This window comes from Lontra canadensis, unplaced genomic scaffold (assembly GCF_010015895.1).
Source record: "Lontra canadensis isolate GAN:19392208 unplaced genomic scaffold, GSC_riverotter_1.0 scaffold85, whole genome shotgun sequence".
Lineage (NCBI taxonomy): Eukaryota > Metazoa > Chordata > Mammalia > Carnivora > Mustelidae > Lontra > Lontra canadensis.
In genome coordinates, this window is record NW_022631079.1 from 1,227,977 (window position 1) to 1,255,700 (window position 27,724).

The 27,724-nt window shown below is 39.8% G+C and overlaps 1 protein-coding gene across 2 annotated transcripts in view; it reads right to left on the reverse strand.

Moving 5' to 3' along the window:
* The window catches only part of PRKG1 (protein kinase cGMP-dependent 1), a 1,235,433-nt gene that overhangs the window by 136,494 nt on the left and 1,071,215 nt on the right, over window positions 1-27,724 (reverse strand). For both annotated transcript variants that reach the window (XM_032883001.1, XM_032883000.1), the window contains exon 8: window positions 3,677-3,742. In XM_032883001.1, coding sequence (XP_032738892.1) covers window positions 3,677-3,742 — 66 coding nt within the window. The remainder of the gene's footprint in view (window positions 1-3,676; window positions 3,743-27,724) is intronic.

Consider the following 27,724-nt stretch of genomic DNA (forward strand, 5'->3'; position numbering starts at 1 on the left):
TTTTTTAAGCTGAGAATTCAACATTTGGTGGGAAGACCTGCTTCTCTTCTAAGATACAGAAATGCATGTTCTGGATCAGGCCATCTTCTCTATACGTCTCCTGTCTCAAGGGGTACCCTCTGTATATATGCCTAAGAATAAATTTCTGCCAATTAGATAGCAAACTGCTAAATGAGAGGGGCTCCTCTGCCTTCTGCAAGAAGAGGACACCACATCTGCTGAATGCTTACTGTACAGCCTGTGATGTGCTTGGACCTTCAAGGATGATAAACTGAAAATAATCTTAACTCTAGGCAATATTATCCCATTCTGCAGATGGGCAAACTGAGATGTAGGATTTATGTAACTGCCCATAATCTCAAAACGTGGTCTAGTCAGTATTTAATTACTGGGTTTTATTTGACAAAGCCCATTCATTACCCAGAGCACACTACATAGGACTAGGTTTGAAAAAAAGAGAAAATCGAATGAGGGCAAAAGTGTGTATATGATATGACGTGGCATTCCTTTATTCCTCAGGACCTCACTTAACTCAGTTGAAGAAGCAGGACCAGACAGCCCACAAAATCCCATCTAGTTTGTTTCTCTGATGAATCTGGGCTTATTGTTTAACCAGGAAATCTTACTAAGTTATTCAGCTTCTAGGGGCTTCCATTTCCTATTCTATTGAACATCCTGTCTACCTTCCAGCTGGGATTCCATGCATGTGGAAATTCATAAATTACTAAAGGACTATAGGTATATAAACTGATATGATTACCTGTCCACCCAAGTCACCTGGCACACCCATAGCCTCAGAAAATCTAGCCAGATTTTCTCACTTTAGATTTTATGATTATTTTTTTTTAAAGATTTTACTTCTAAGTAATCTTTTCACCCAATGTGGGACTCGAACTCATGGCCCCGAGATCAAGAGCTGCACACTCTACTGACTGAGCCAGCCATGTGTCCCTCTTGCTTTACACTTTAGAAGCAAGGTCAAGACCATCTGAGTTCCTGTAACTTTCCTTAACTACATCTCTATAAGTCTTCTACCTCTCCTTTTAGAAATAGAAAAAAAAAAAAAAGACACATATGTTCTCCAAGAATTCTTCCCTTGTTTGTCCACAATCTCCTCCCCTGTGGCCCTGTTTCCATCAAGTATTTCTTTTAGTATTTTGTTTCCTTCATCTTCTTGGATGTGTGTGTGAACTCATCACAAGGACATTCTCCAAGAGCCCACCAATGCCTCATGCTCCCCCTCCCTCCATCCCTCCTCTGTCCCTCCTTTCCTTCCTCCCTCCTACCCTCCCTAGCTTCTACCAGCTTCCTGAAAGAAAGAGCCCTTAGTCTGGGTGATCTTACCTCCTCAAGGGCCACTCACTCCCTGCAGGCTGGACACCATTCTCACCACTTGACTGAAACTTTTCCCTCTATCTGTATACCTCTTGGCTTCCATATGCACTGAACACTGCTGACTGTCCTTCCTCTCATGAATCTTCTCTCGGCTTCTGAGGTTTCCAGTGTGGTTCTCATAGCTGATGCTTCAGTGTTATTTCCTGGTTTTCCCCCTCATGCCTCATTCTTAAATGTAAGAATTTTCCAAAATTCTAAACTTGGTCCTTTTCTCTTCTCTCTTCTATCATGCAATCCTATGCCACCTCATGGCTTCAGCTATTAACTCTACATGAGCAATTTTTAGATGAATTTTAAGACTGTAACAAGAACTCTTGTCTTACTTTTTCCATCTCCTGGCAGGCATTTGTTCCTGGGTGTCCGTCTTGTATGTCACATTCATTGTATTTGTAATGGAAAACCACTGTGCCTCCCAAATGGATTCCTCTGTACTCCTACTGGATCTTCTTGATCCTGAGTACATACCACATTCCTTCTATGCCCTTTGCATTCAGTCAAGGAGTAAGCCCTCTGGTTTCGCCTCTCATTCCAATGCAGTCCTCCTATAATGGCTTCATGACCACCACCTGGATATACAGATGCTGAGCAGATATTCTGCCTCATACTCACCTTATGCAGCATTCTCGGATTAGTCTACCAATACAGCGATCAAGTGACGCTGTTGTATTACATAAAACTCTCAATTACCCTAGTCCCAACATTGAGGGCTCTTGGTGAACCAGTCCCAACATGCCTGTGAACTCATTTGCCCCAACACCTTTGCCAACCGCCCTGACACAGCCTCCCTCCAGCCAGCTGAAATGGTTCAGTGTTCCCTTACAAGAACTGTTGTGCTCTTCATACTATTTCTACTGCCAGTGCTTCCAGATGCACCCCAACGTGCCATCATGCCCTGTCTTTCACAAAGACCTTCCTGATTCCCCTTAGTAGTCGTCACTCCCTTCGCTGGACTCCCCTAAGTGTGCTTTCTGGATCCCTCCACTTTCTGCCTTGTGCATGGGTCACATCTTCTCTCATAGAAGCGAACCCCTCAAACCAGGATCTGTGCTGCTTCTCTGATTCTTCCCATGGCACTGAACCCAGACACTTGGAGGTGGTAGATTCTCGGTATGATGTTAGGCAAATGAAGGAAACCACTAGGTAATGGCTGTTTGTGGAAACCAGATAAAGAATATGTGTGTCAGAGACATTCAAAGACACACCATCCTATGGTCGTGCCATTGATCTGGGTCTAGAGACCATGAGCCGAGGGGCCTCCAGAATTGAGATCAGTGGATCAGGCAGGACCCTTCTCCACCTAGAGCTTGCTGAGCTCCACATGCACACCCATCATTCTGGACTGCTCGCATTCGGTTCCCTGGGTCGGGCCATCCTGACACCCACAGCCTATCCCAGCTCTCCTGACTGCATGAAAGGGTGCTTTGCCATTCTTCCCCATGGGTAAGCCACTTGGTTTTCTGATACATTCCTCCACACACACAGCGATGGCGAAGAGTCTGGGGGACAGCTTCCAGATTGCACCCACACATTTTACTCAGGCCCTGGGCACATCAGCAATCAGATATTTGTAGTTGAACCGATAAAGCATTCAGGCGATGAGACTAGCAAAGCCAGACGGAGAGAAGGAACAGGGCTGGGCATCATCGAACACACCTGTCATGACCCTAAATACACACCTATGTCTAAAATGATGTTTTCTCCAAAAAGTATCTTCCTTAAATGTGTCCCTTATAAGAGTCTGGGGATGGGAGAATGGAGAGAACTAAAACATGCTGAAGGAATGATCCATTTCGTAATAATACTACTACTAGTAATATTAGCAGTAGTGATAATTATTACTCTAAAAATTTACCCAATAGCTAGTATTCATTCCTAAGATCCTCCCTTGTAAAACCAAACAAAACAAACAAAAAAAAAAACCAAAACCAAAAAAATAAATAAATAAATAAAACCAAAAAGCCACTGGGACCCATGCTTTCCTTGTGTCTCATGAACCCTGATGACGTTTCTGTGCCATCACATGATGGCCTGTGCACGTCAAGGAGCTAACTGTGGTGGGGCTTACGCTGGTTAAGAACCTGTGGAAACTCCCAAGGCTGGAACGGCAGAGCCAACCACTTCTAAGAATAACAGGGAATGAGAATCAAGTAGACAACTCACTTTAAAAATGAAAGAATATCAAACAAGGATTTATAACTCAAAAAAATAATGTCTAGTTCCAAGACCTTCTGTCTGTCATGGATCTGAGCATGTGTTACGCAGAGTAAGGCAGAGTACTCACTCTCTGTCGATGACAAGGCAGGTCACAGCCTCTGCGGCGATTACGTTTGCTGTCCTCACATCCTCCCTGCATAAGAAAGAGAGAGACAATGAGAGACTATGGACTCTGAAAAACAATCTGAAGGGTTTGAAGAGGTGGGGGGGTGGGAGATTGGGCAAACCAGGTGGTGGGTATTAGAGAGGGCACGGATTGCATGGAGCACTGGGTGTGGTACAAAAACAATGAATATTGTTATGCTGAAAATAAATTTTAAAAATGTTAAAAAAATTTTTTAACAAAAAAATTACATAAATTTTTAAATAAAGATATATGCTTTTCGGGGTAAAAAAAAAAAGAAAGAGAGAGACATTGAAGTAAAAGAATTTTTAAAATCAGAGAAAAGTGTTCACTGCGATTCCTTTCAGGAGACACAGTGAATCATGTAGACCCTCTGATGTATCCATCCCCGGGGTTAGGCTTTGTTGATGTCTCAAATTTCTTCGTCCCGAGGAACCACCTTATTCTTGCCGTTAATCCCTCAAATCCTACAGTTACGATCCAGAAGTTAGAATTTTTGATCTTAAAGTTTCATTTATGCAAGTGAAACAAAATTTTATATCCTCATAGCCCTGAGCTCTTTGGGGAATTAAGGAGTTAACTGGATAATGATGAGGATGGTAATGACGTGAGTAATGAGAGTTTTTAAAGGACCCAAAGGTAGATTTCTGAGGATTGAGTAACCCGTTTATGTATGAATTTATTATTCTAACCTTGAGAACAATGGATCTGTTTTAATTATCACCTCAGAGACCCTGTTTTAATGTGGCTAACCTTCTGGCAACTTCTAACACACAGTTATTCATCAATACCACAGTTCTCGGTTCTTCAAGATTATCTGACAAATATTAATTGCTCTGATGGAAATGTGTACATACTGTTTGGAAATATCCAATTTGTCACTGTAGGCGTATCTATGAACTTCTTAAACCTTTAGAAATATGCTCTTCTATTTCTCATCTTACCCAGAGGTCAAAGACAGACTTTGTAAATTAACATTCGCATTTCATTCTGAGCTACTAAAAATGTCATAGTACCGCTGTATGAAAACATTAAGTTATACATGAAAATGTACTCTTTTCCCTAGAAAAGTAAAATGTCAAAGTTAACATAATGATAAATATAAGTTGGAAATATATTACACAGAAATAATATGCTGTTAATAATACATTCTAAAAATCATAACCCAAATATCATAGGTCTCTAACAATAGGCTTTTAAAGTCTTGAAAATAAAGACGTATCTGCTGAATTTTTATTGTTTCAGAATACATTATGTCCTCACATGCATTTCTGAACCCAGTACTTTTTCTGCTGATACGTTTTTCACTGTTGCTACACTGCAGTGTTGCAATCACAGCTGTGGGGCACCTGGCTGGCTCAGTGGGTAGACCCTTCAAGTCTTACTCTCGGAGTCGTGAGTTTGAGACCCATGTTAGGTGTAGTGATGACTTAAATAAAAACTTAAAAAAATTAAAGAGATAAAATTAAAGTTGTTTCACAGGAACCATTAGTATTGAGTATTTGGTAAGCAAGCGCCCCCTTACTAAAATTATTTTTCAGAAACAGCTTGATGATATTGTTAAGGATTCCTATTCTACAGAGATTTTAAACTCATGTTTTCACTTCCAAGGGAATCCACACTGGGATTCTGGTAGAGTTGTGTTATATTTATACACTGATTTTGGAAGAAGGAGTTTTTATTACATTAATTTTCCATACAATCACATCCCGTGACCTTCCACTTGTTTGCAGCTAGTTTTAGGAATATAAGTAAAATTTCTTTATCTTTTTCACTAGGTTTGGGGTTTTATGTTTTGTTTTTTTTTTTGTTTGTTTGTTTTTTAAGAAATCTTAGGTGTTTTACATCATCACTTTCTCTTACGAAAGCAACCTTTCCACTTCTGTTTCTCACTGGTTATTGCTATGAAAGGAGAGAAGTGATTGAGTGTGTATCTTTAACCCACATGCTGTACTAAGTTCACGTCTGAGGCTATAACTTTTATTCCAACCTCCTCAGCCCCCACAGGATTCTGACAGTGCCCCCCCACATCACCACCTTCCAGCCAATCTGGCTGCCTCTGTTCTCCACTGAATACACCCCCATCTCCCCAGCCTATGGAGCGGGGGTGGGGGGTGGTTTCCCTCCTCAATTCATTAAAATTAACTAGACCAGGTTCTCTACCCATCTGTTCTCACGGCCTGATACACCTCTCGACCCATGGACCTATGACAGTCTGTAATCTATACACTTATTTGTGGGGACACTTGGTTGGCGATTCTATCCCCCTCCCACTAAACCCTCTGGGGGCAGGTTTATTAGATAGTTTTACTCTCTGTCTTACCCCAAATGCAGGGGCATGCAGGAGGTGCCTACTGTGTGGTCCAAGAATGGCTAAGGTACCACAGCCTCGAGCCCATGGGTAGGACAAGCAGAGAGCAGGCTTAGGACACACACGAGATTTAGGAGGCAAGCTACAATCCACATGAAAGCCTCGAAATGGGAATGGTAACAGCACGTACTCCCTGGAGGGCATTAAATGCGACAGAAAATGCCCCATGGGTGGAAAGCAGCGCGTTCTTCTCTGCATGCTGTTTCTTTCCTCTCCTGTGCGGCCATGCTGTTCAGTGGTTTACCCTACCCAACAGAGTGCAGATACTCTTTCTGCTCCAAGGGAGCAGATGATATATTTTCAATTCCATGATGACTTTCTGAGCAGGAATTTCAATGGACACCACAATGGGCAGAAAACATCGGTAATGCCCATTAGGTCCTTCATAAATCATATGATTGACTTTTCTTTCCTTCCTTTCCTTCCCTCCTCTCTCCTACTCTTTCCTTCTTTCCTTCCTTCCTTCCCTCCTTCTCTTTATTTCCTTCCTTCTTTCCTTCCTTCCTTTCTTCCTTACTTTCCTCCCTCCTTCCCTCCTTCTATTTCCTTCCTTCTTTCCTTCCTTCCTTTCTTCCCTTCCTTCCTTCCATCCATCCTTCCTTCGTTTTAAAAAAAAAATGTTTTATTTATTTATTTTTTAGAGAGAGAGAAAGTGCAGGATCAGGGGGGAGCTGTGGGCAGAGGGAGAATCAGTCTCCCACACGAGACACGATCCCAGGACCCTGAGATCATGACCTGAGTGGAAGGCAGATGCTTCACCAACAGAGCCAACCAGGTGTCCAAGAATGACTTATTTCTTAGGAGGCTGCTCACGGTAGTATGTTACTACACATTGCTGCTAGTCTAAAAAACAAAATGTGCACCTATCACACCTTTACAGAAAACATATTAAATCTGAATTTTCCTAGATTACCATCTTGACGATTTAGAAATTGCCCACAAAGTCTTTAAAAATACAGTATATACAAAATAATGCTTTGTTCTGAACATATTCTCTGTGCATATTTATTTTTTAACTATTTTTCAGCCCAAATTTCCAACATTTTAACATTTATTATATTATCGGGCCTAAATTGGATCTCCTTTTTCAAGTGAATGCAATTTTCTTGCAACAAAAAGAAAACACCTAAATATTTTAAAATAGAGATGGGGGAAAATAAAATATCAGAAGAGTGACTTCGTGAAGAAAAATTGGAATTACTTTAAAAAGGAAAATCTGTGAATTATGACCTACAATCAGGCTTAGTACCTAGTAATGTATGTCAAAACAGAAAAGAAGCATAACATGGGGAAAACCACATATTAACCATTAGATTATAATATCTGCCATTTATTCAGTACCTAGTATATGGCAGGAACTGTATTAGGTGATTTGCACAAATCTCGCTTAACGCAGACAGCAGAGGGTGGATATTTTATCTCAACTGCACACAGGAGGACAAAGGTTAAGCAGCGCCCCCGGAGTCAAACACAGCTGGTGAGTAGCTGCTTTTGGAATTTGAACACAGAGCTGACGGGCTCCCGAGCCCATGTCCGTCCACCGAAGTCCACTCCTTATGCACTCCGCTACCAGATTCCACTCTGACAACAATTCTAAATGCATTCTAATGCAGAATGACTTGGGGGCAGTAAGTAGTCATAATGCCTGTCACCATAAAAATATATATATTTAGTTGCTAATAAAAACAGCTTTTGCATGTGCGTGGGTGGTGCACTGCAAAGCTAATTCAATAACCTGTTTTGATTCTCATAGGGTTCGAATTCTTACCCGTGGCTCTGGTCCTAGCCCTGCGATGTTACTTTGTAGTGATGTTACAATAGGAAATTATTAAATGCCAAGTTTGCTCAATGCCAGACTCATGTTGCCACTAGGCTGTCATCGTATCTCTGTTATTAAGGTGTTTTGTGCCATTAATGCCTGTCTATGCGGGTATCTAGACATGCTGTCCCTGTGGACTGAGAAAGCCTGCTCCCAGGAGAGACAGAATGCCATCTGATCAAGAACTGACCTATGCTCACTCCTGATTTTAGGAGAGACTGTATAGAAGCTTCTAATGAGAGAACGTTACTCATAGAAGCTGCTAATACTGTGACTTACTGTGTCTGCTTATTTCCTTGGCAGGTCCAAGCAAATATGTGGATGGAGATAGAAAACATTACATACTCGTCTAATACAGAGGTCCTAATAGCTCCGTGTGGCTATTAAACCATCCTCTGTGCATACACAGATGCTACGATATTGGTTTCACATAGAACATCTGCCCAGTTAGAAGGGCTTCACGTAACACCAGCTTAAATGAGAAAAAGAGGAAGGAGGGAGATCGTGTTACTGATAAAAACAGCTTTCTTTGATTCTTACTTTTTTGTCAGATCACGGTATGTGATCATTTCTAGCAGAAGAAATAGGAGATTTGGAAAGTCTCCCTGACACTGACCACAAGATAATCTCATAACTAGAATTATAAGATAATGTACAATATCCTTAATTAAGAACATCTACCAAACACACACACCTGTATCTACATGAGGGGCCAAGTCTAGCACACATACAGTCTCTAAAAATCAGACCTCCTGCTCAGCCATTTCTCTGTGTGTGTTAGCTGACAGTGGACAAACACATACTACTGGGCAAGCAGCTTCTGTTGGCAGATTAACTTCACACGTGCTGTTGATTAGTGAGTCATTACAAGCAAAGCTATGCAGATTAGCAGGGCTCTCTCTTTAAGCCTTTCTGGAGAAGTTAGAAATTACTTTCCATGAAATCATACAGCTTGAAAAACACCCCAGATATTTGCAAACACAGTTTTCTGGGCACCGACTCTGACACTCTGTGAGCTTCATCACTGGAATCTTCATCATCGCTGTATCCCAACGTGGAGTCACTGTCAGTGTCTGAATAATCCATAGCAAGGGCTCATGCGGGCTCTTGTCACTCTGAAGCAATTTTCTTATGCCTCATGGCTGCGAGGGAACTCTCCAGCACATTGAGACCTCAGGGGAATGACACAGAGCGTAGGAGGCCAAAGTAGAGCATAGTTCATGCAAAGGAGCTGCCTGAGAAGCGTTTCCAGCTCTAGAGCAATGTGACCACGGGCACCCGAGTCCTCCCTCCCTCTGAGCCAGCCTTCATGGAAACTGACACCTGAGCGCTCACAGCAACACCGGCCTCCAGGCCCTTCCCTCTCAGTCAAGCGCAACAGTGCAAGTTCACAGCAGAGTCTGCTTCATGCTGGACAGAATAAACCCTCCCCATCTCAAAAATCAAAGGCAAACAAACTACAAGATGGATGATAAACACCCAACAGCCACTTAAATTGAAATTAAGCTTTGAATTAGTGATGAACTAGAATTGCAGAATTTGTGGCAAATTCAATCATGCCTTCCAATTCGACAGTTAGGTCCCAGAGCAGGTACGTGTTCCCGGACAAAAAGCTGAATCAGGCCAGTCACTGACTCTACTTCCTATTTGGTTGTGAAGTTATTCCAACATGATTCGCGCCTCCCGCGCTCTGTAAAATGGATCGATGGACCGCACCCAAATACACATCTTCTAACCAGGGCTGGTGAAGAGTAAGCAACCAGTCAATTTTAGCTGCCATATCCTATCATCATTTTGGGGTCTTCTAGGACATCTCAGAAGCAGTGGCCCTTTCCGCTTCCTATCTGGAAACTCATTCCCTAAGTTTCTGTAATAATCCGTCTCCTAATTCTTTCTGCTACCACCCTCTCGATGTATTTTCCTGAATCCTTTACCTTAGTGCACTGAAATACAGGTGTTCCTCCAAAATTCAGTTTCTGGCCTTCTATCTTGTTGCTCTGATTTCTTTCATTGGGGAAATCTCGCCTCATCTTATGGTATCAACTCTTAGCTTTACAAACGACTCCAAAGACTTCAATTGAAGCTTTATCTCTCTCCTCTGAAGAGAGATATCACCTTCCTCTGGAAGTTCCACTGTAATCTCCAACTCAAACCCAACTTTCTCCCTTAACTGCAAAACCTCTGTTTTCTGTGGGTACCCTATGACATCACCCTTTGGGTTAATGACATCACCATTCTTTTTTTTTTTTTTTTTTTTTTTTTTTTTTTTTTTTTTTGCCAGAGAGAGACACAGCAAGAGAGGGAACACAGCAGAGGGAGTGGGAGAGGGAGAGGCAGGCCTCCCATGGAGCAGGGAGCCCAATGCAGGGCTTGATCCCAGGACCCCAGGATCATGACCTAAGCCAAAGGCAGACACTTAATGACTGAGCCACCCAGGCACCCCAATGACATCACCATTCTTACACTGATCCAAGCTCAAAAGAATAAATTCATTCTTTGCTCTCTCCGTGTCTGCATAGGTTTGCTCAGATTGGCTCAGTCTCTGCCTTCTCTCTTGTCCCTCTCCTTCCAGTGCATTCCTAGAGCTACTGCTCTAGGTGGGCCATCACCATTCCTACCAGGAATGCTGATTTGTGCTTGCAACTGGCCCCCGTGCTCCTGCTCAATACCTCTTCCCATCCACGTCTCACTTTGTTGCACATTTTCAAATTTAAATCTAGTTGAGTCAACTCGTTGCATGAAAGCAGAAATTTTCTTTCCTGGATGTTACATCCAGGAAAGAAAAGGTAACATCCAGGAAAGAAAATTTCTGCACTGTCATTTAGGGTTGGAAGTCTTCTGCTCCCTGACCTATGACCTTTTCAGGCACTGTACTTGTGACAAATAACAGTTTCCTTGGAAGACCCCAGCTGTTATCCTCATGTCTGTGCACAGGGAGGTGAGGCTGCCAAGAACCCTCCATCCCAGTTCAAATGTTCACCTGTGCAAATTTCCACAATCTTTCAGTAGCATTTGTGAAGGTAAAAAAAAAAAAAATCCACCCAAGAAATAGGCCTACATATTGATTACAGAAAAAAGTAGTTAAACAAAAAAAGAGAGAAAAATAGAAAAATACTATGATGGCATCTACCAGGAGATAACTTTTCGAAAGTTCCAATTATCATGGTTTTCAATGCTCTTGGGACAATTCATCCTGAGTCCAAGGATATTGCTTTAGATAGAAAAGGACATGATGAGCCTGTAATTGTGATCTACTATCTGAATATGTCAGTGGCATATCATGGCATAGATTTTCATATTAATCATGTTAATCTGTGACGAAAAATGTATGTTCACATGAAAATTAGACATGGTCACTTCAAATAACATATTCACAATCAGAAGTCAAGAAAACTTAGTAAGTCTTCATAAAATAGTATTTTGATACTTAAAAATTAAAATTGAGATTTTTAATCGGGCTCCTTCAGGGAAGAGGAATATCTAGAAAGTTCATTTATTATTATTATTATTACTTTAAGAATTTTAAGAGAGAGACAATTATAAAAGATCTCTTCCCTTTTTTCTTTGGTTCTTGCTCATAAATATTTTCTATTTTGCATATCTGAATAAAGAGCTAGTTTTTTAAACAATAATGTTAAGTGATTTTAGAGTCCAGTTCATCTAACACACTATAATTTCATCCAAACTAAAGATCAACTTTGAATCACAGATAAACAGAAGAAACAACTTAATTGGTTAAGAAAGGAAACTCATGGCTCTGCTTATACAAGACAAATTTGAATAAAAAGTACTGACGCAAAACTCCTGTAAACAAGCAAAACAACTGGTGTTGGTTAGGAAAAGCAAACAGGATATTGGATTTATTAAGTATATTGATCAATTTTTACCAAGAATTTTAATATATTAGACTTGCTTTCCCTGCCCAGCAACTTTAAGTTATGTATATGATTTTAAATAGTTGTAAAATATTACACATTTAAATATCTAAATAATTGAGAGCTAATTTCTTTAATATGTAAAGATTTTCTACAAGTCAATGAGAATATAAAAGATAATATCTCAATTAAAAATGAACAAATTATATGAACACTTTATAGACAAGAAATAGCTTTTAAACAAGAGAATAGGCCACAAAACAGTGAGATAAATGCAACAGCCTTGTGAATACATTATTGATAGAAATATAATCTAGCGTAATATTTTTGTAGACAATTCAGCTTTGTTTAATAATTCAGCACTATTGATTAAATTTTTTCTTGTGATTATTTATCTCACAGAGGTACTCACACTTTTGGGAAACAATGACATTAAATATTACTACAACATTGTAAATAACCTAGATATCCATCAATGTGGCATAAAATTTTCCTACAACAATACAAGGGGATATTTTTTAAAGAAACTATTAAAATAACTGCTTCTCTGATTTCTTACCATTCAGTTTTCCCTCCCTTCTGCTATGGCCCCCTGTGCTCTAAACTCTGGGAAACAAACTGAGGGATACAGAAGGGAGAGGGTGGTGGGATGTGGTAAACGGGTGATGGGTATTAAGGAAGGCAGATGTTTTAATGAGCACTGGGTGTTATATGCAACTAATGAATTGTCAAACACTACATCAAAAAATAATGATGTCATATGTTGGCTAATTGAACATAATAAATAAAATAAATAAAGTAAAATAAGATAAAATAAAACTGGAGAAAATATATATGTACTCGATCTCGAGGATATCTCAAGTGAAAAGACCCTGAATGAACCCATGTGTATATACCCTCATTTATGTAAAATACACAGACAAGCATACATTAAAATTGGTTATGTTAGGGTGTGTTACAAAAAGTAATTACATCCAGGGAAGAGAGTATGTGATTAAAGGACAGAAAAAGGAGGGAAAATTACTTTTTGTAGCTTTTAAGTTTTATGTTATGTACTTGAATTACCTATCATAAAATAATTATTTTTCTGAAGTAACTACATGAAATAATAGAAATTGACTCTTACAAGCAATTTCTGGGTAGAAAGGCTGGCAAGGTCTTATTCTCCTCAGGGGCCTTGTCTGGGTTGACTACGTGTTTAGCTGTTGTCCATCCCAGGGCCGCCTTTCAACCCCCACCCCGCGGGCATCCCCAGTGAGCAGAACTCAAGCTAATTTATGCTGGCCTGGTCTGATCACACCTCAGGGATACATACTAGCTTAGCAGGCGGAGCAGTAAAATCGTTTGACACAGTATTCTCCCCTGTCGTTTACAGCACTGCCTTTTGCCCTCCTTTCACTGGCAGCAATTACAGGAACGGCATGACATACTAAGGAAGGTATTTTTTCCAGCAGGGACATCTGCATCTTAACACCCTTAACCCTTGTTAGGGTGCAATTATGGGCCTCTTCAAATGTTAAGCCAGCAACTGTAGGTGCACATATCAAACATTTGGTATGGATATGAGTATATGTATGTATGTAATAACTAACACCTATATTTAACAGTTCCTTGAGACTGTATTTTTTTTCTATTGTAAAATCCAAATTTATTTTGAAAAAAAAAAGACATAAAAGTTTAAAATGTCTAATGTTCTTTCCTGTATTATTAAAATATCAAAAATAATTCTTCTTGTTCATAACATGGGCATCGAAACACAATAATTATCTGTAAGTGAAAATTGTCCCCACATTTATTTAATGGAATAAAATACAAGACAAAATGTGATGTTCATGTAACACTTATTTGAGACACGTAACATATTTTACATATGGAGTACTATGGTGATTATTTTCCTTCTACATAGAGCAATCCAATATTCAATAAAAAGCCCTTGTATTCCAGGGTGCCTGGGTGGCTCAGTCGGTTAAGGGTCTGACTTTGACTCAGGTTATTGTCTCAGGATCCTGGGATTGAGCCCTATTTCAGTCTCCCCACTCAACAGGGTGTCTTTTTGTTCCTGTACCCTTCCCCCCACTCATGTACTCTCCTTCTCATTCTCAAGTAACTAAATAAAATCTTCTAAAAATTTTTAAACATTATTTATTTATTTGACACAGAGAGAGAGATCACAAGTAGGCAGAGAGGCAGGCAGAGAGAGAGGGGGAAGCAGCTCCCTGCTGAGCAGAGAGCCCAATGCGTCTCCATTTTCTTGGGAAAATAAAATTATGTAAGAGGATCAATGTAGTGAAGACTAAGTAAATATATGTACAAAAGCACCTGGATTAGTGTCTGACATAGTGATCACTCAGGAAGCATTAGACAGTATTATTATGATTTCACTATTTTTATAACATGTCTAACCCGAAAAGATTCTCTTTGTTCTTGTTTACCTCTGGTAAATCATAATTCACGTGCCTCATATCTGAAAAGTGTGTCAAGGATTAACAGTTATCCCTTCATAGTGAATAAATCCTGAAAAGTGAATCTGAAAAGTGTGTCAAGGATTAGTAGTTATCCCTTCATAGTGAATAAATCCCTTGGTTGATAATATAAAACATGCATTCAGTGTGCAGTCGAGGGTTTCAGATCACACCTATGAAATTTTCAACTATAGCTGACTCTTTAATCTGAAACTTGCAGGAATTAATGAAAATGGTTTCTTGTTGTAATACAGAAAAAAAAATTACTTTCACTCATTCATTCACTTGCTCAGCAAATAAAATTACAAACCATCCAATTTAATTTAAATTTCAGATAATATATTTTTAGTACAAGAAAACCCCATGTAATGACATGCTTATAGTAGAAAATTATTTATTTAAAATTCAAATTTAACTGGTATCTTGCAATGATCTAAAATCTTTCAGACACATCAAAAGCATTTCCAAGAGGGAAATTTATAGTGATACAGGCCAACTTCCAGAAAGAAAGAAAGAAAGAACCCCTTAAATAATCAATCTAACTTTATACCCAAAGGAACTAAAAAAAGGAAGAAAAAACAAAGCCCAAAGATAATAGGAGGAAAGAAATAATAAAGATCAGAATGGAAATAAATGAAATAGAAATTAAAAGAAAATAAAGAGCAATAAAACCAAGAGCTGGTTCCTTGAAAAGGCACCAAAAAAGGGTAAACCTTTAGACTTATCAAGAAAAAAAAAAGGGAGTGAGAGAGAGGACCCAAATTTTTAAAAAATCAAAAATGAAAGAGAAATAACAACTGACATCACAGAACAAAGGATTGTAAGAGAATACTGTGAAAAATTATATGCTGATGACCTGGACAACCTAGAAGAGGTGGTTAAACTCCTAGAAAAGTACACTCTTTCAAAACTGAATCAAGAAAAAATGAGTATCTGAACAGGTTCATTACTAGTAACAAAACTGACTCATTAATCAAAAAACTCCCAACAAACAAGTCCAGGACCAGATGGAGAATTTATCTGTGAATCCCAAACATAAAGAAGAGTTAATTCCCATTCTCCTCAAACTATTCCAAAAAACAGAGGAAATAGGAAAGTTTCCAAACACATTCTATGAGGCCAGCATTACCCTGATTCCCAAACCAAAGACACTGTACACAGACACACACACACCAATCAAACAAAGAACTATAGGTCACTGTTCCCAATAAGCACAGATGTAAAAGTCCTGAACAAAATACTAGCAAACCACATTCAACAATACACGAAAAGGATCACTCAACATGATAAAATGGGATTTTTTTCCTGGGGATGCAAAAATGGTTTGATATCTGTAAACCAGTGAATGTGATACACTACATGAAAAAATAAAGGACAAAAATCATATGATAACCTCAGCAGATGCAGAAAAAGAATTTGACAAAATTTAACATACACTTAAGATTTTTATCTCTCAAAGTGGGATTAGAGGGAACAGACCTCAACATAATAAAGACCATATATAATAAACCCACAGTTAATATCATACATAATGTCATAAAACTGAAAGATTTTCCTCCATGATCAGAAATAAAACAAGGATGTTCATTCTTGCCATTCTTATTCAACACAGTATTCAAGTCCTAGCCACAGCAAGCAGATGAGAAAAAGAAATAACAGGCATCTAAACTGTAAGGAAGAAGTAAAACTATTTTACTATTATTCACTATTTTAGCAGAGGACATGATACTATACAGCCCAATCCTTAAAGAACTCATCAAAAACTATTAGAATTAATAAATGAATTCAGTAAAGTTGCAGGATACAAAATTAATATAAAGAAATCTTTCTACACACTAACAACAAAGCAGCAGAAAAAGAAATTAAGAAAACAATCCCATTTACAATTGCACAAAGAAGAATAAAATAACTAGGAACAAACCAACCTAGAGGTTGAAATATAGGTTCTCTGAAAACTATAAAACACTGATGAAGGGATGTGAAGACAATACAAAAAATGGAAAAGATATTCCACGCCCACAGACTGAAAGAACTAGTTAGTACTGTTAAAATGACCATCCTATCCAAAGCAGTCTACAGATTCACTGTAATCTCTATCAACATGCCAAAATGTCATTTTTCACAGAAGTAGAACAAATAATCCTAAAATTTGTATGGGACCACAAAAGACCCTGAATAGCCAAAGCAATCTTAAGAAAGAAAAACAAACCTGGAGGTACTATAATCCCAGATTTTAAGATACACTACATTATATCATAATAAAAATGGTACTAACATAAAAATAGACACATAGATCAGTGGAATATAAGAGAGCCCAGAAATAAACTTGCATTTATATGGTGAATTAATCTATAACCAAGGAGACAAGACTATCCAATGGGGGAAAAAGACAGTCTCTTCTACAAACAGTGCTGGAAAAACAAGATACCTACATGCAAAAGAATGAAACTGGACCACTTTATTACACCATACAAAAAATAAACTTAAAATGGATTGAAGACCTAAATGGGAGACCCGAAACCATAAAACTCCTAAAAGAAAACATAGGCAGTAATCTCTTAGACACTGGTCTTAGCAATATATTTATGGATATATATATATAGATATATAGATATATATATATATAGAGAGAGAGAGAGAGAGAGAGTCAGTCTCCTGAGGCAAGGGAAACAAAAGCAAAAATAATCAACAGCTGGAACTACACCAAAATAAAAAGCTTTTCCAAGTGAAAGAAACAACAAAACAAAACAAAACAAAAAACAGCCTAGTGAATGGGAGAAGATATTTGCAAATGGTTTATCTGATAAGGGATTAATATCCAAAATATATACACACAGTTCAGCAGCAAAAAATCCCAGTCTAAGAAAAAAAATATACAGAGAACAATAGACATTTTTTCCAAAGAAGACATGCAGATGTCCTAAAGACACTTGAAACAACACTTGACATCACTCATCATTAAAGGTGGTAAGTTATCACCTTACCCCAGTCAGAATGGCTAGTAGACAGAGTATCACCTTACATCAGACAGAATGGCAGAAAGACAAGAAACACCAAGTGAGGATATGGAGAAAAGGGAACCGTTAGGCACTGCTGATAAGAATAGAAGTTGATGCAGCTGATGCAAAACTGTATGGAGTCTCCTAAAAATATTAAAAACACAAATACAATATGATCCAGTAATTTCACTACTGGGTTACCCCAAGAAAATGAAGATACTACTTTGAAAGGATACATGCACCCCTATGTTTACTGCAGCATTATTTACAATCGCCAAGGTACAGAAGCTGCCCAAATGTCCATCAGCAGATAGTTGGATAAAGAAGATGTGGTGTGTATCTACAATGGAATATTACTCAGCCATACAAAAGAACAAGATCTTGCCATTTACAACAGCATGGATGGGTCTACAGAGTATTATGCTTAGTGAAAAAGAGAAAGACAAATACATATGGTTTCATTTATATGTGGAATCTAAAACACAACAAAGTAGAAACAGACCCACCAACACAGAGAACAAAGTGATGGTTGGGTTGGGTCAGTGGGGGAAGGGGAGCAGAAGATACAGGCTTCCGGTCATGGAATGATTAAGTCAAAGGGGTGAAAGGTGCAGCACGGGGAATCTATTCAATGGCACTGCAACGTGTTGTATGGTGACACGTGGGAGCTACGCTTGTGGCGAGTGTAACAGGAGGGACAGACTTGTCCAATCCCCATGTTGTTCATCTGAAATTTACTTGTATCAACTATGCCTCATTCAAAAAAGAAATCACTGTATCTTTTTTTTTTTTTTTATCTGGAAACCCCAAATAAAGTTTCTGCATGTAGACTCTGAACATGGTGCTGCCCTAGGTGTTGGGTTTATAAATGGGTAAAGAACAAAATTCCTATCCTCCTAGAGTTAACAGTCTAGTAAGGCAGAGGACTGACAGTTACCATACAGTGTCATCAAGGTATCAGGTGATCAGAGGCATAAAGAGAGTGACTTGGAATCACATGGGCATGTCCCAGCTCTGGCTGGGAGATAGGGTGGGATGGAGGCACGGATTTATTGTCAGAGAGGATCTGGAAAACTAAGGGAAGAGTCACAACCTCAGGTAAGAACTGACGTGAATTTAGAAATGGGTTAACAGAGGAAGGGAGCTGGTCATATCACAAGGAGCAGCCTGTGAAAAGGAGTGAGTCAGTCTTGTGCACAGGGAACAGCAAGTAACTCACAGTGGTTGAAACCCTGGGAGCAAAAAGGGCAGGAAAGTGACACGAGGCTAGCACGGATGGGACCGAAGTTACAGATGGCTGCATACAGACCATACACATGTATTTTAGACATCAGAAGACTGTATGACCACATCCTGAAACCTCTATAAAGTCTCTGAAAGGTAGTAAAACACAGGACAAGCAGGAGACCCTGTGTGGTCAGTATGCTCTCCGGGTACCTGGGTTTCTAATTTTGCTGTTAGAGACTGAAGGGAATTGCTGTGGGGGGCAGACCACTGAATACTTCCTGGATAACTATAAGAAGAAAAGTATTTAAAGTGAACAGTGACCACGTTAGGACCACCAGGAAGTCTTCCCAGCTTCATAACCTCCTAGTTGCCCTCCTTGTTTCTTCTCCTCAGTATGCTCATGATTTATCAGTTTACCTGACAGCAAATGATGGACATGGGGCATCTGGAAAACTATTCTTTGGCTGTCTTCTGTGTTCTGAGCTTTGCAAAACTGAGTGGGCCTCTGCTGTGTATTTCAGCCCCTGGGCTCCAACCAGAACTGCAGCTCCCTCCATGCCAAGGCACTGGGACACTAAGCTTAACTGAGCACCTACTACGTGAGAGGCACTGGGAAGACGGGCAGCAAGAGCCATGGACTGTTACCTTGAGTTTACAGCTGAGGATTCTGAGGTACCTATGGTAACACAGGAGGGTCATTGTAAAAATAGCTGTGGCACAACTGAAACCAGGCAAACCAATAATTGCTGAGCACTTCTTTGTACCAGGTATTTGCTGCTTAAAAGGGAAATATCTTAATAATACAATCATATAGGGTCAGGAAACTATGCCCACTGGGCCAACACCAGCCAGCAGCCTGTTTGCACAGTTCCCAAGGTATGAATGGTTTCTACATTATTGGAAGGTTGTTTTAAAAAAAGCTGAAAACATGGAGCACTGGGTGCGGTGCAAAAACAATGAATACTGTTACACTGAAAAGAAATAAAAAATTAAAAAATAAAAAAAAAAGCTGAAAACAGTAAAGCAAAGAACATGGACTAAAATGCATATGTGATATGCAAAGCTTAGATAGCTGCTGTCCGGCTCTTTACAGAAAAAGTTTGCCTCCTTCTAAACAGATGGAAGAACTAAGTCCAGGGAAATTCAAGGAACTGCTTGGAGTCATACAGTTGAAAAGAAATGGATCTGCATTTTAAATTAGATTTTTTTTCTGTTCCCTATGTCTGTGTACCTTCCACTAACCAAGCTATCTTTCTGGTCTTGGAAATACTTACCCTTGGGTATTCTGCAGCTGTGGTCAAAGGGTGTTATTCTCTGGGCTGTATTTGCCTTGACTTTCTAATGGGGTGACAGCACAGACATTAATTCACTTTCACCTAAACACAAATCCACTGCCATATAAAAAACACCGCCCTACTACTCTCTTCCACTCTTGTGATTTTATGCATCTACTTCCCCAGGGCTGACAAACCCCATCAGGCCCAAATCCTTAATTAATGTTTTCTCAGCGGTAACACACATGGAATCTACATGACAGTTAATTACTTGTGATTCAACAATACCTCTTCTGCAGATGAACCACCCTTAAAATGGCTCAAAAGAAAATGCTCAATAAACACAATCTACACTTTAATAAATCATCGCACCATTTGATAGACTTTTAAAGATCACACAGCAAATAACCTGCTAATTAAATAAAGTCTTAATGGAACTTTTAATAATCTTAATTAAGGTATTTAGTGGTTTACATTACTTCTAGGTACAAGATGAGGCTCGCAACCATAGTTGCTATATTCAGTCTTAATCACAAAATGGAGAAATCTATTTTATCTCACTACCAGACAGTCCTGGTCACCCAGCATTATCTATTCACAGTGCAGAACACGGTCAGTTATCACACCATCAGATGAATGTTGTCTTTCCTTATTCTGCCCCCAAGATGACGGGCTGATACCCTTTATAAATAAAGTAGCCACATCTTCTTTCTTCATCCAAAGTGCCTTTAAAGGATTCATTTTATCCCCTCTCCCTTTCACCCTCCTTCTCTCCCTCTCCTCCTGCTCTTCTTTCCGTCCATCCATCCGATTACTGTGTCTAAAATCTGTAAGAAACTACCTTCCACACTATGACAGATAGATACAGTGATGTGCACTGCACAGCTCTTACTCCCAAGAAATTCAGAGTTAAATAAAGGCAAATGGGCTAATGACATAATAGTAACTATGCGAATAATTGTATTTAACAGTAAGTAGTATTTATTGAGCGGTCTCCATATGCCAATTTCTGTAATACACATTGACACTTTTGAACTGGCTTCATCATCACAATATTTGATTTAATTACCATGATACTTCCCTAGTCTGCCAGATGAAGAAACTGAGGTAGAGAGAGACTAAGCACTTTCCCAAGGCCATAAAGCTGAAGAGTGAGAGAGAATCAGATTTAGGTAGGACATGCTATACTTCTGGTGCCAGGAATTATCATATTTGATCCTCACAAACATCCCCTAACAGATATATCCTTAGATTGTCTTCTCAGATCACCATAACTGCAATTCTGTAATAATGTCCTCTGCTCCAAGCCCATCTAGGCAAACCTTTGGTCACCCTTGCCACCAGGCTGTAATGCTCATAGCTAGCTGCTTGGACCTTGCTGCTTGGAGGTGAGGGTTAAGGGTCATTGACCAAACTGGCCAATCAGATTCTGTTTAGGGAACTACGAATCAAGGACGCATGTACCTCAGAACAAAAGGGAGCTCCACCAAAGGAGTCTCCACCAAATGGGTAGAAAAGTCAGAGAAAATAGGTGCAGCAAACAAGATGAAGAGATGTACACAGCAAAGCTAGGATGAGGAGAATCCTAGTTGTTTGAGATGCATATCTTGAATGTTCATTATCATTCTTGAGAGCACCAAGGAACCTTGGGTCCATAAGATAGTTCATTCTCCACCCAGTTTGGTCCCTTTTGGCATCATCCTAGGGTGAGGCAGACTTTGTTATTTAGAATTAAGAAGAATAACAATTACACCAAAGGATATTATATGGAGATGCTATCTTTATGGTTAAATTGTGGGAGCGGAACAGAAGCTCCAGGAGCTTATGTGAGAAATGCAAAAATAATTATAATACAAGAGGAGAAAACTACAAATCCCACAAACTCAGTATATATGAGAAGGGATATGAAAGAAAAAAACTGCATGCATATAGAAACGTTAAGGGTGATTATGCCAAAAAAAAAAAAAAAAAAAAGCAAAAACAAAAAAATGATTTGCCAGGTCTTAAAGTATGGACAGACTTTGTTTTTGTAGTGACAGAAGGAACCGTGGTCTAAATACAGGGGACAGTACGGATGATGCAGTGTGTTGAGAAGTCAGCTTTGCTCGAACCAAGATGGATTGAGGACATATGGGAGAACCAGCCAGAAAGGCAGGCTGGAGGTACACTGTAGCAGAGAGAGAACCATAGACTGTGACATTCTACTTTTTAACTATTTCCTTAAGGGTTTTCAAGGGACATGATCATAAATTTTAAGAAAATCCAGGGGTGCCTGGGTGACTCAGTGGGTTAAAGCCTCTGCCTTTGGCTCAGGTCATGATCTCAGGGTCCTGGGATCAAGCCAAGCCCCACGTCGGGCTCTCTGCTCATCAGGGAGCCTGCTTTTCCATCTCTCTCTGCCTGCCTCTCTGCCTACTTGCGATCTCTGTCTGTCAAATAAATAAATAAAATCTTAAAAAAAAAATCCTCTGGCAACGTCAAGTAGTAGAAGAGAAGAAACAAGATATGGGAAGATGACTCAGGAGTTCAGGTAGAAGACAAAAAGAGCCTAGGTAACTCTTCCAGATCCATAATATGGTCATGGAGCAGGTATACAGTCTGCTTCCACAGAACTCCCCATCCACATCCCTCTTCAGAAGTTGAAAAGAATCACACACAAAGCATATGGTGATATAGATAATCACAAATGTAAATGACCACCAACACCAAATGTGTTGAAATGACTCCTACTGTACTGAGTCCTAGGATCACTCTTTCCCCTGGAGTACTTATGGCCTTAGTTCTCTCATCCACAAAATGTGTATCTAGGCAGAGGACAGGAGCAAAGGTAAATGCAGAGAACCCAGGTAATCATAATATGATTTAATTGTAAGTAAAAGTTAATATGCAATGGTATGGTCAGAACACAGAGGACAGCAGCTGGCGCCATCTTGCTGAGAGGCCTTGAGGCACAGAGTTTTTGGATGAAGTTATGGAGGGGCTAGGTCTTCAAGACAAAAGAGACACAGACAAGGTAAGAGGTGGAACTGAGTGGAATTGGGTGAGAAGTGAGCAGTCGGGTGGCAGAAAGGCTCCTACAAGCAAAGGCAGATGGTTGACAAATAGTAGATGAACGACAACCATGTCTGTGGCTTGGAGTACTACAGTGAGAATCAGGGAGGAGCAGATAATCAGGCTGGAAAGGAGGGCAGGAGCCAGACCACAGGGAGATCTGAACTACTTAACGTGCGATGAAAGCGGTGAGTTCTCAAATAACACTGCTCAGTGTCTCCAGGAAACTCCAGCATGGAAGCCTTTCACCTTGATCCTCAAGAACACACTATTTATATCCAGAGAAAGCCTAAAATTAGACCGGATCAAAACATTCCCATTGAGTCACACAAAGGAGATCATCTCTCCGCAACTAACTTCCTGAGTTATATTTAAAATCTCTCTAAGTGCCAAAGAAATAAAATGATTAGTATATGAATAACTACCATGTTTGCCAAAAGATTTTAATAAGAATAGAAAAACATCGCAAAATAGACTAATTGTGTCACCTATGAATCCCATAATCCTGGGTTAGGCTGTCAACAGAGGCCATCACCCCGTGGCTGAGCAAGCATATCTGTTAAAACAAAGAGCCAGTATGATAGCTGAACTTTTTGTGCATTTCCTCTGTGCTAGGCACTGTGCTGTGTGCTCTAAATCATCTAATTTAAAGATATATCTGCTTCTCTAAAATATTTTCCCTTTCATTCCCTCCCCCTCCTCCATCTGGAAGGTCCTGCATTGTGTGATAGAAAGAATGTAGGCAATCGAGTCCAACACACTCGGATCTGGATTCTTCTCATCATTTATCTTTAGATAAGTCACCTGACCTTGCTGAGTCCCATTTACTTCTCTGGTTAAAAGAAACAGCACTATAGGGGCACCTGGGTGGCTCAGTTGGTTAAGCACCTGCCTTCAGCTCAGGTGATGATCTTGGGGTCCTGGGATCAAGCCCCACATTGGGCTTCCTGCTCAGCAGGGAGCCTGATTCTCTCTCTCCCTTGGTTCCTTCTCCCCATTTACACTCCCTCTGTCTCAAATAAATAAATAAAGTCTTATTTAAAAAAAAAAAAACCCATTACTATAATATCTACACTGTGGAGTGATCAAGATTCAGGAAGAGGATCCAAATCAAGACCTCTGGGATGATTCTGGCATTTGTTGGCATTAGAGAACATTTCTTGGCCAGGCATACTTACATGCTTTTTCTATCCAATGGCCCGCACTTCTCTTTGGGCACCTGGCTTTGGTAGGTAATTCAACTTCCCTAAAGTATGACAAGCCTCCCGACTTTCAGAACATGTAGTTCTACACATGATTAGTCACAGAAGTAGCAACAGTGTGGCTTTGACAGTGTGGCTTTGGCAGGCTGACTGTTGCCAGGGGTTGGGGCGATGTGCATAGCAACGGGGGTCAATCATGCTTCCTTTGAGCAATCAGCCTGTTTGTACTTATTGGACGCTATGCGCCCACTGGAGAGTGAAGCTGCAAAGTACAGCCCAACCCTCAGAGTCACATCAGACCTCCCAGAGAAGAGTTTGGCTCTGTTTTTTCCTCCTTGCCTATCTTCCTCCGCCCCACACATACTATGTCCTCTCTGTCTCAATTCCTTAATATGATTTTCCTAGGGTGCTGAGCTTTCTCCTTTCCTCCCTCCATCTTTCTAAAAAGAAAATAACCCAAAACACTGATGTGAAATGAGAGATGCTGAACAGAATTAAAAAACAGAGCTCTGGGGCATGGGTGTCCCAAGTCTAAAATCAAGTTCTCTAAAAACTGTTTAGAGCCACCTTCTCAATAATCATATGGCACAGTAGGACTCTGATTTTGCTTGAAGGTGCACATATAAGGCAGTGAGATGTGTCAAGTGGAGGGTTGGTGACAGAAGACAAGGAACCATCATCCAGAGCTAAGACAAGTTCCTTGGTGCTGCTGTTTATGACCCACAGAGGGGAGTTTGTTATTGGTGTGGACAACAAATCAAGTCTTTTTGGGGAATTTATATCTAAAAAAATGATGGGTATTCATTAACTCCCTTTCTTCAGATGGCCAGGAGGTCAACTTAAGTATTTCCCCGACCAAGAAGATAAGTTTGGTTGCATCTCCTTTGTCTGCATTGATAGGAAATTTCTTAGAAGTTTCATGCTCTACCTGGAAAGTGGTAGGATGCAGCAAAAGGGGTATGCATATTTTATGCTGAGGAAAATAATGTGGTTTCCAGAATCTGCTCCCTACATCTCTAACGTAAATCCTTAGATCACACTTCTAGACACTCTCCCTTGGGACCCGTGATGACCTCCCAAGGTCACACCACATACTTTCTAAAATTCTCCTTCTTCTGCAAAATTCATATAAAATTTCACTTGAGATACCTTTAGTATCATCACAATAGCTACTTGAGAAGAGAAAAAAAGTTCCAGACTGTGTACATTTTCAAAAGGCAGGCTTTATAATGGTAAAACCATAATCTGTACAATGGGCCAGCACCAGGATTTATGCTCAGAACACAGTGAACACAATTAGAAGAGAAATAACTCGCTGTTCTTCTGCCCTCCTTATTTATAGTTCATGGTAGGAGCAACGGCGGGCCACATTACACATGACAGAGCAGAATACGATCCACTTGGGCAGGGATATTTGGACAAACTTCTATGCCAAGCACACCTAGGCATTGCTGACAGGTCATTGTTCAAAGATGGAATGAGGACAGGGGAGATTCTCTGTCCTGACGGTGGATGTTGCCAGGGGCCAGAGAGCTTGGAACAGCCTGTACAGACTCAAGAGCTTGTCACCAGGTTATTTTACCTGCTGTCATAGAGACAGAAAACGATCACCCCTTGCACACCCGTGGCTTCCTTAGAATAATTTCATTGTGCTAACGGGCATTTTTACATCTTCAATTATCTTTGCCTAAGGAGAGAAAGAAGGCATGAGAAGGGGTAGACACGGGACCAGAAAATCCAGACTCAACATCTGGTGACCCTCTGCAGACTTGTTTGGGGGTATCTGTGAGTGTTCAACATCTCTGAGTCTTGATCTGCCCCCACCCCCACCCATAAAATGAAAAAAAAGTGTATAAATATTTTTGCAGACACTTGTGTGTAAATGATTTTTTTTAAAAAAATGAAATGTTTCCAAATAACCACTGGAACCCAGATATGTACCAATAATTACACCTGTGCTCTGTTGTATAAAGTCAGTTTTTTCATATATATTCTTCCACATTGATGCAGCCTTGGGGATTGTGCCAACCATACTCCATTCCACATGGCAGATCATATTTTCTATCTTATTTATGGTCTTGGGGATTCAAGCAGTAAGTACCTGAATTCGGGGGCTGATGATACTAAAACAACACTGAAAAGTGACACATTGGTTATGAGACTCTAAGGCTCAAAGACTCTTAGGGACTGAGTTTTATTTTCTTAAATAATAAGAATTTTGCCAAAATGCTGTCATCTTGTTAAGCAGCTGCTACTTTTAAGATAGTTTTAATATTTTCCAATTTATTGAAAGCATTGAAACACCAGAGGAAGCACCATTTTAAAAGTTCAAGTGATTATTTACAGAGATTATTTCAGAAAAAAAATGTAATAATCTTTTTGGTAATAATGTCAATATTGGAGACACTGTGGAGGTTGGATAAAGTTTCAGAATTGACACACACTGCCCAGCATGCATTATTTAAAAATGTCAACCTTAGACTTTCAAACTCACTTGAGAATTTAAAATATTTAACAGTTTAGATTTCATTATAAATCCTGTTTCTTAACTGTTATTGAGCAATCAAAATACAGCACACTCAAGAAGACCACAGCTGCATCTGTCCCCATCTTTTAGGTCTTTGTCTAAAATGTGCTGCTCAGAAGAGGATTTGGGAGGGAACCTTTCCATTGACTTGCAACCGGTCGAGGAATCAGAGCTCATGTTGCTACCTCAGGTGACATCTTGTCTGGTCATTCCATTGGCCGGGAGTTGGGCAACCTTTTGTCTCTAACACAAAATGTTCACCCCCCACCACTTAACTGCATTCTCTTTATGCTTTGGGGAACTTGTTCAAATCCAGTCTTTTCCAGGATACTTTCTCCAACTCTGGTTCACACTTACTGCATGTTGGGGGCAGGACGGGATACGCTGTGATGTTAAAGATAATGTGGGGCTTCTCCCCAGCACCTACACTAACATGACAAGATCAGTTGTACAAGTAAGTTGTTACTTAGAATCGCTGCAAGGTTTTTGAATAATTTATTTAAAAATATAGAGACTAGAGTTCCTTCAGAATATCCTTACAATAAAGATATTCTCACGAAGTGTTATGACAATCCGCTTTCTTGAAAGAAATGGGAGAAATAACCAGGAAATACCATAAGTCAAGAGCCGTCGATGATTTGTGCCACAGAAGGAAAAACTCAGAAGTGCTGACATAAACTAAATAATTTTGAGCTTACTTACATGCCGTTTTACATTGTTTCCTAAGGATTTAATATATGTAAGCTATTTCTCTGACCAACCCATGAGTTTCTGGAGCAAAAGCGTTGTCAGATGTAACAAGTAAGAATACAGATTTAGCAAATATTACATGGAGCATGCTGACAATGAAAAAGAACGACTCATTATTTATCTGACATTGAGACTGAACTTCAGACTGAAATTCAGCTGGGCGTTCTGTGTTCTATCCGGCAACCCTAGTCAAGAAACAGGTCATCTGAGGAATGTTTTAGATCTCCAGTATCCCTGGTTCAGGCTGGACACCAGCAGGGCCTTCATTAAATACTTATGAAGGGACAGTTTGCAGACTTACTTCATTGCTATTTTAAAAACACGCCTTAAAAGGAATGAATAAAAGTAAACATTCACTTCTCTGAGTGATTTCAAAGAGAAATTAAGAGAAGAGTGGAGGGCTCCCTTCTCTCCTCCGTGGCAATCCTGCAGAG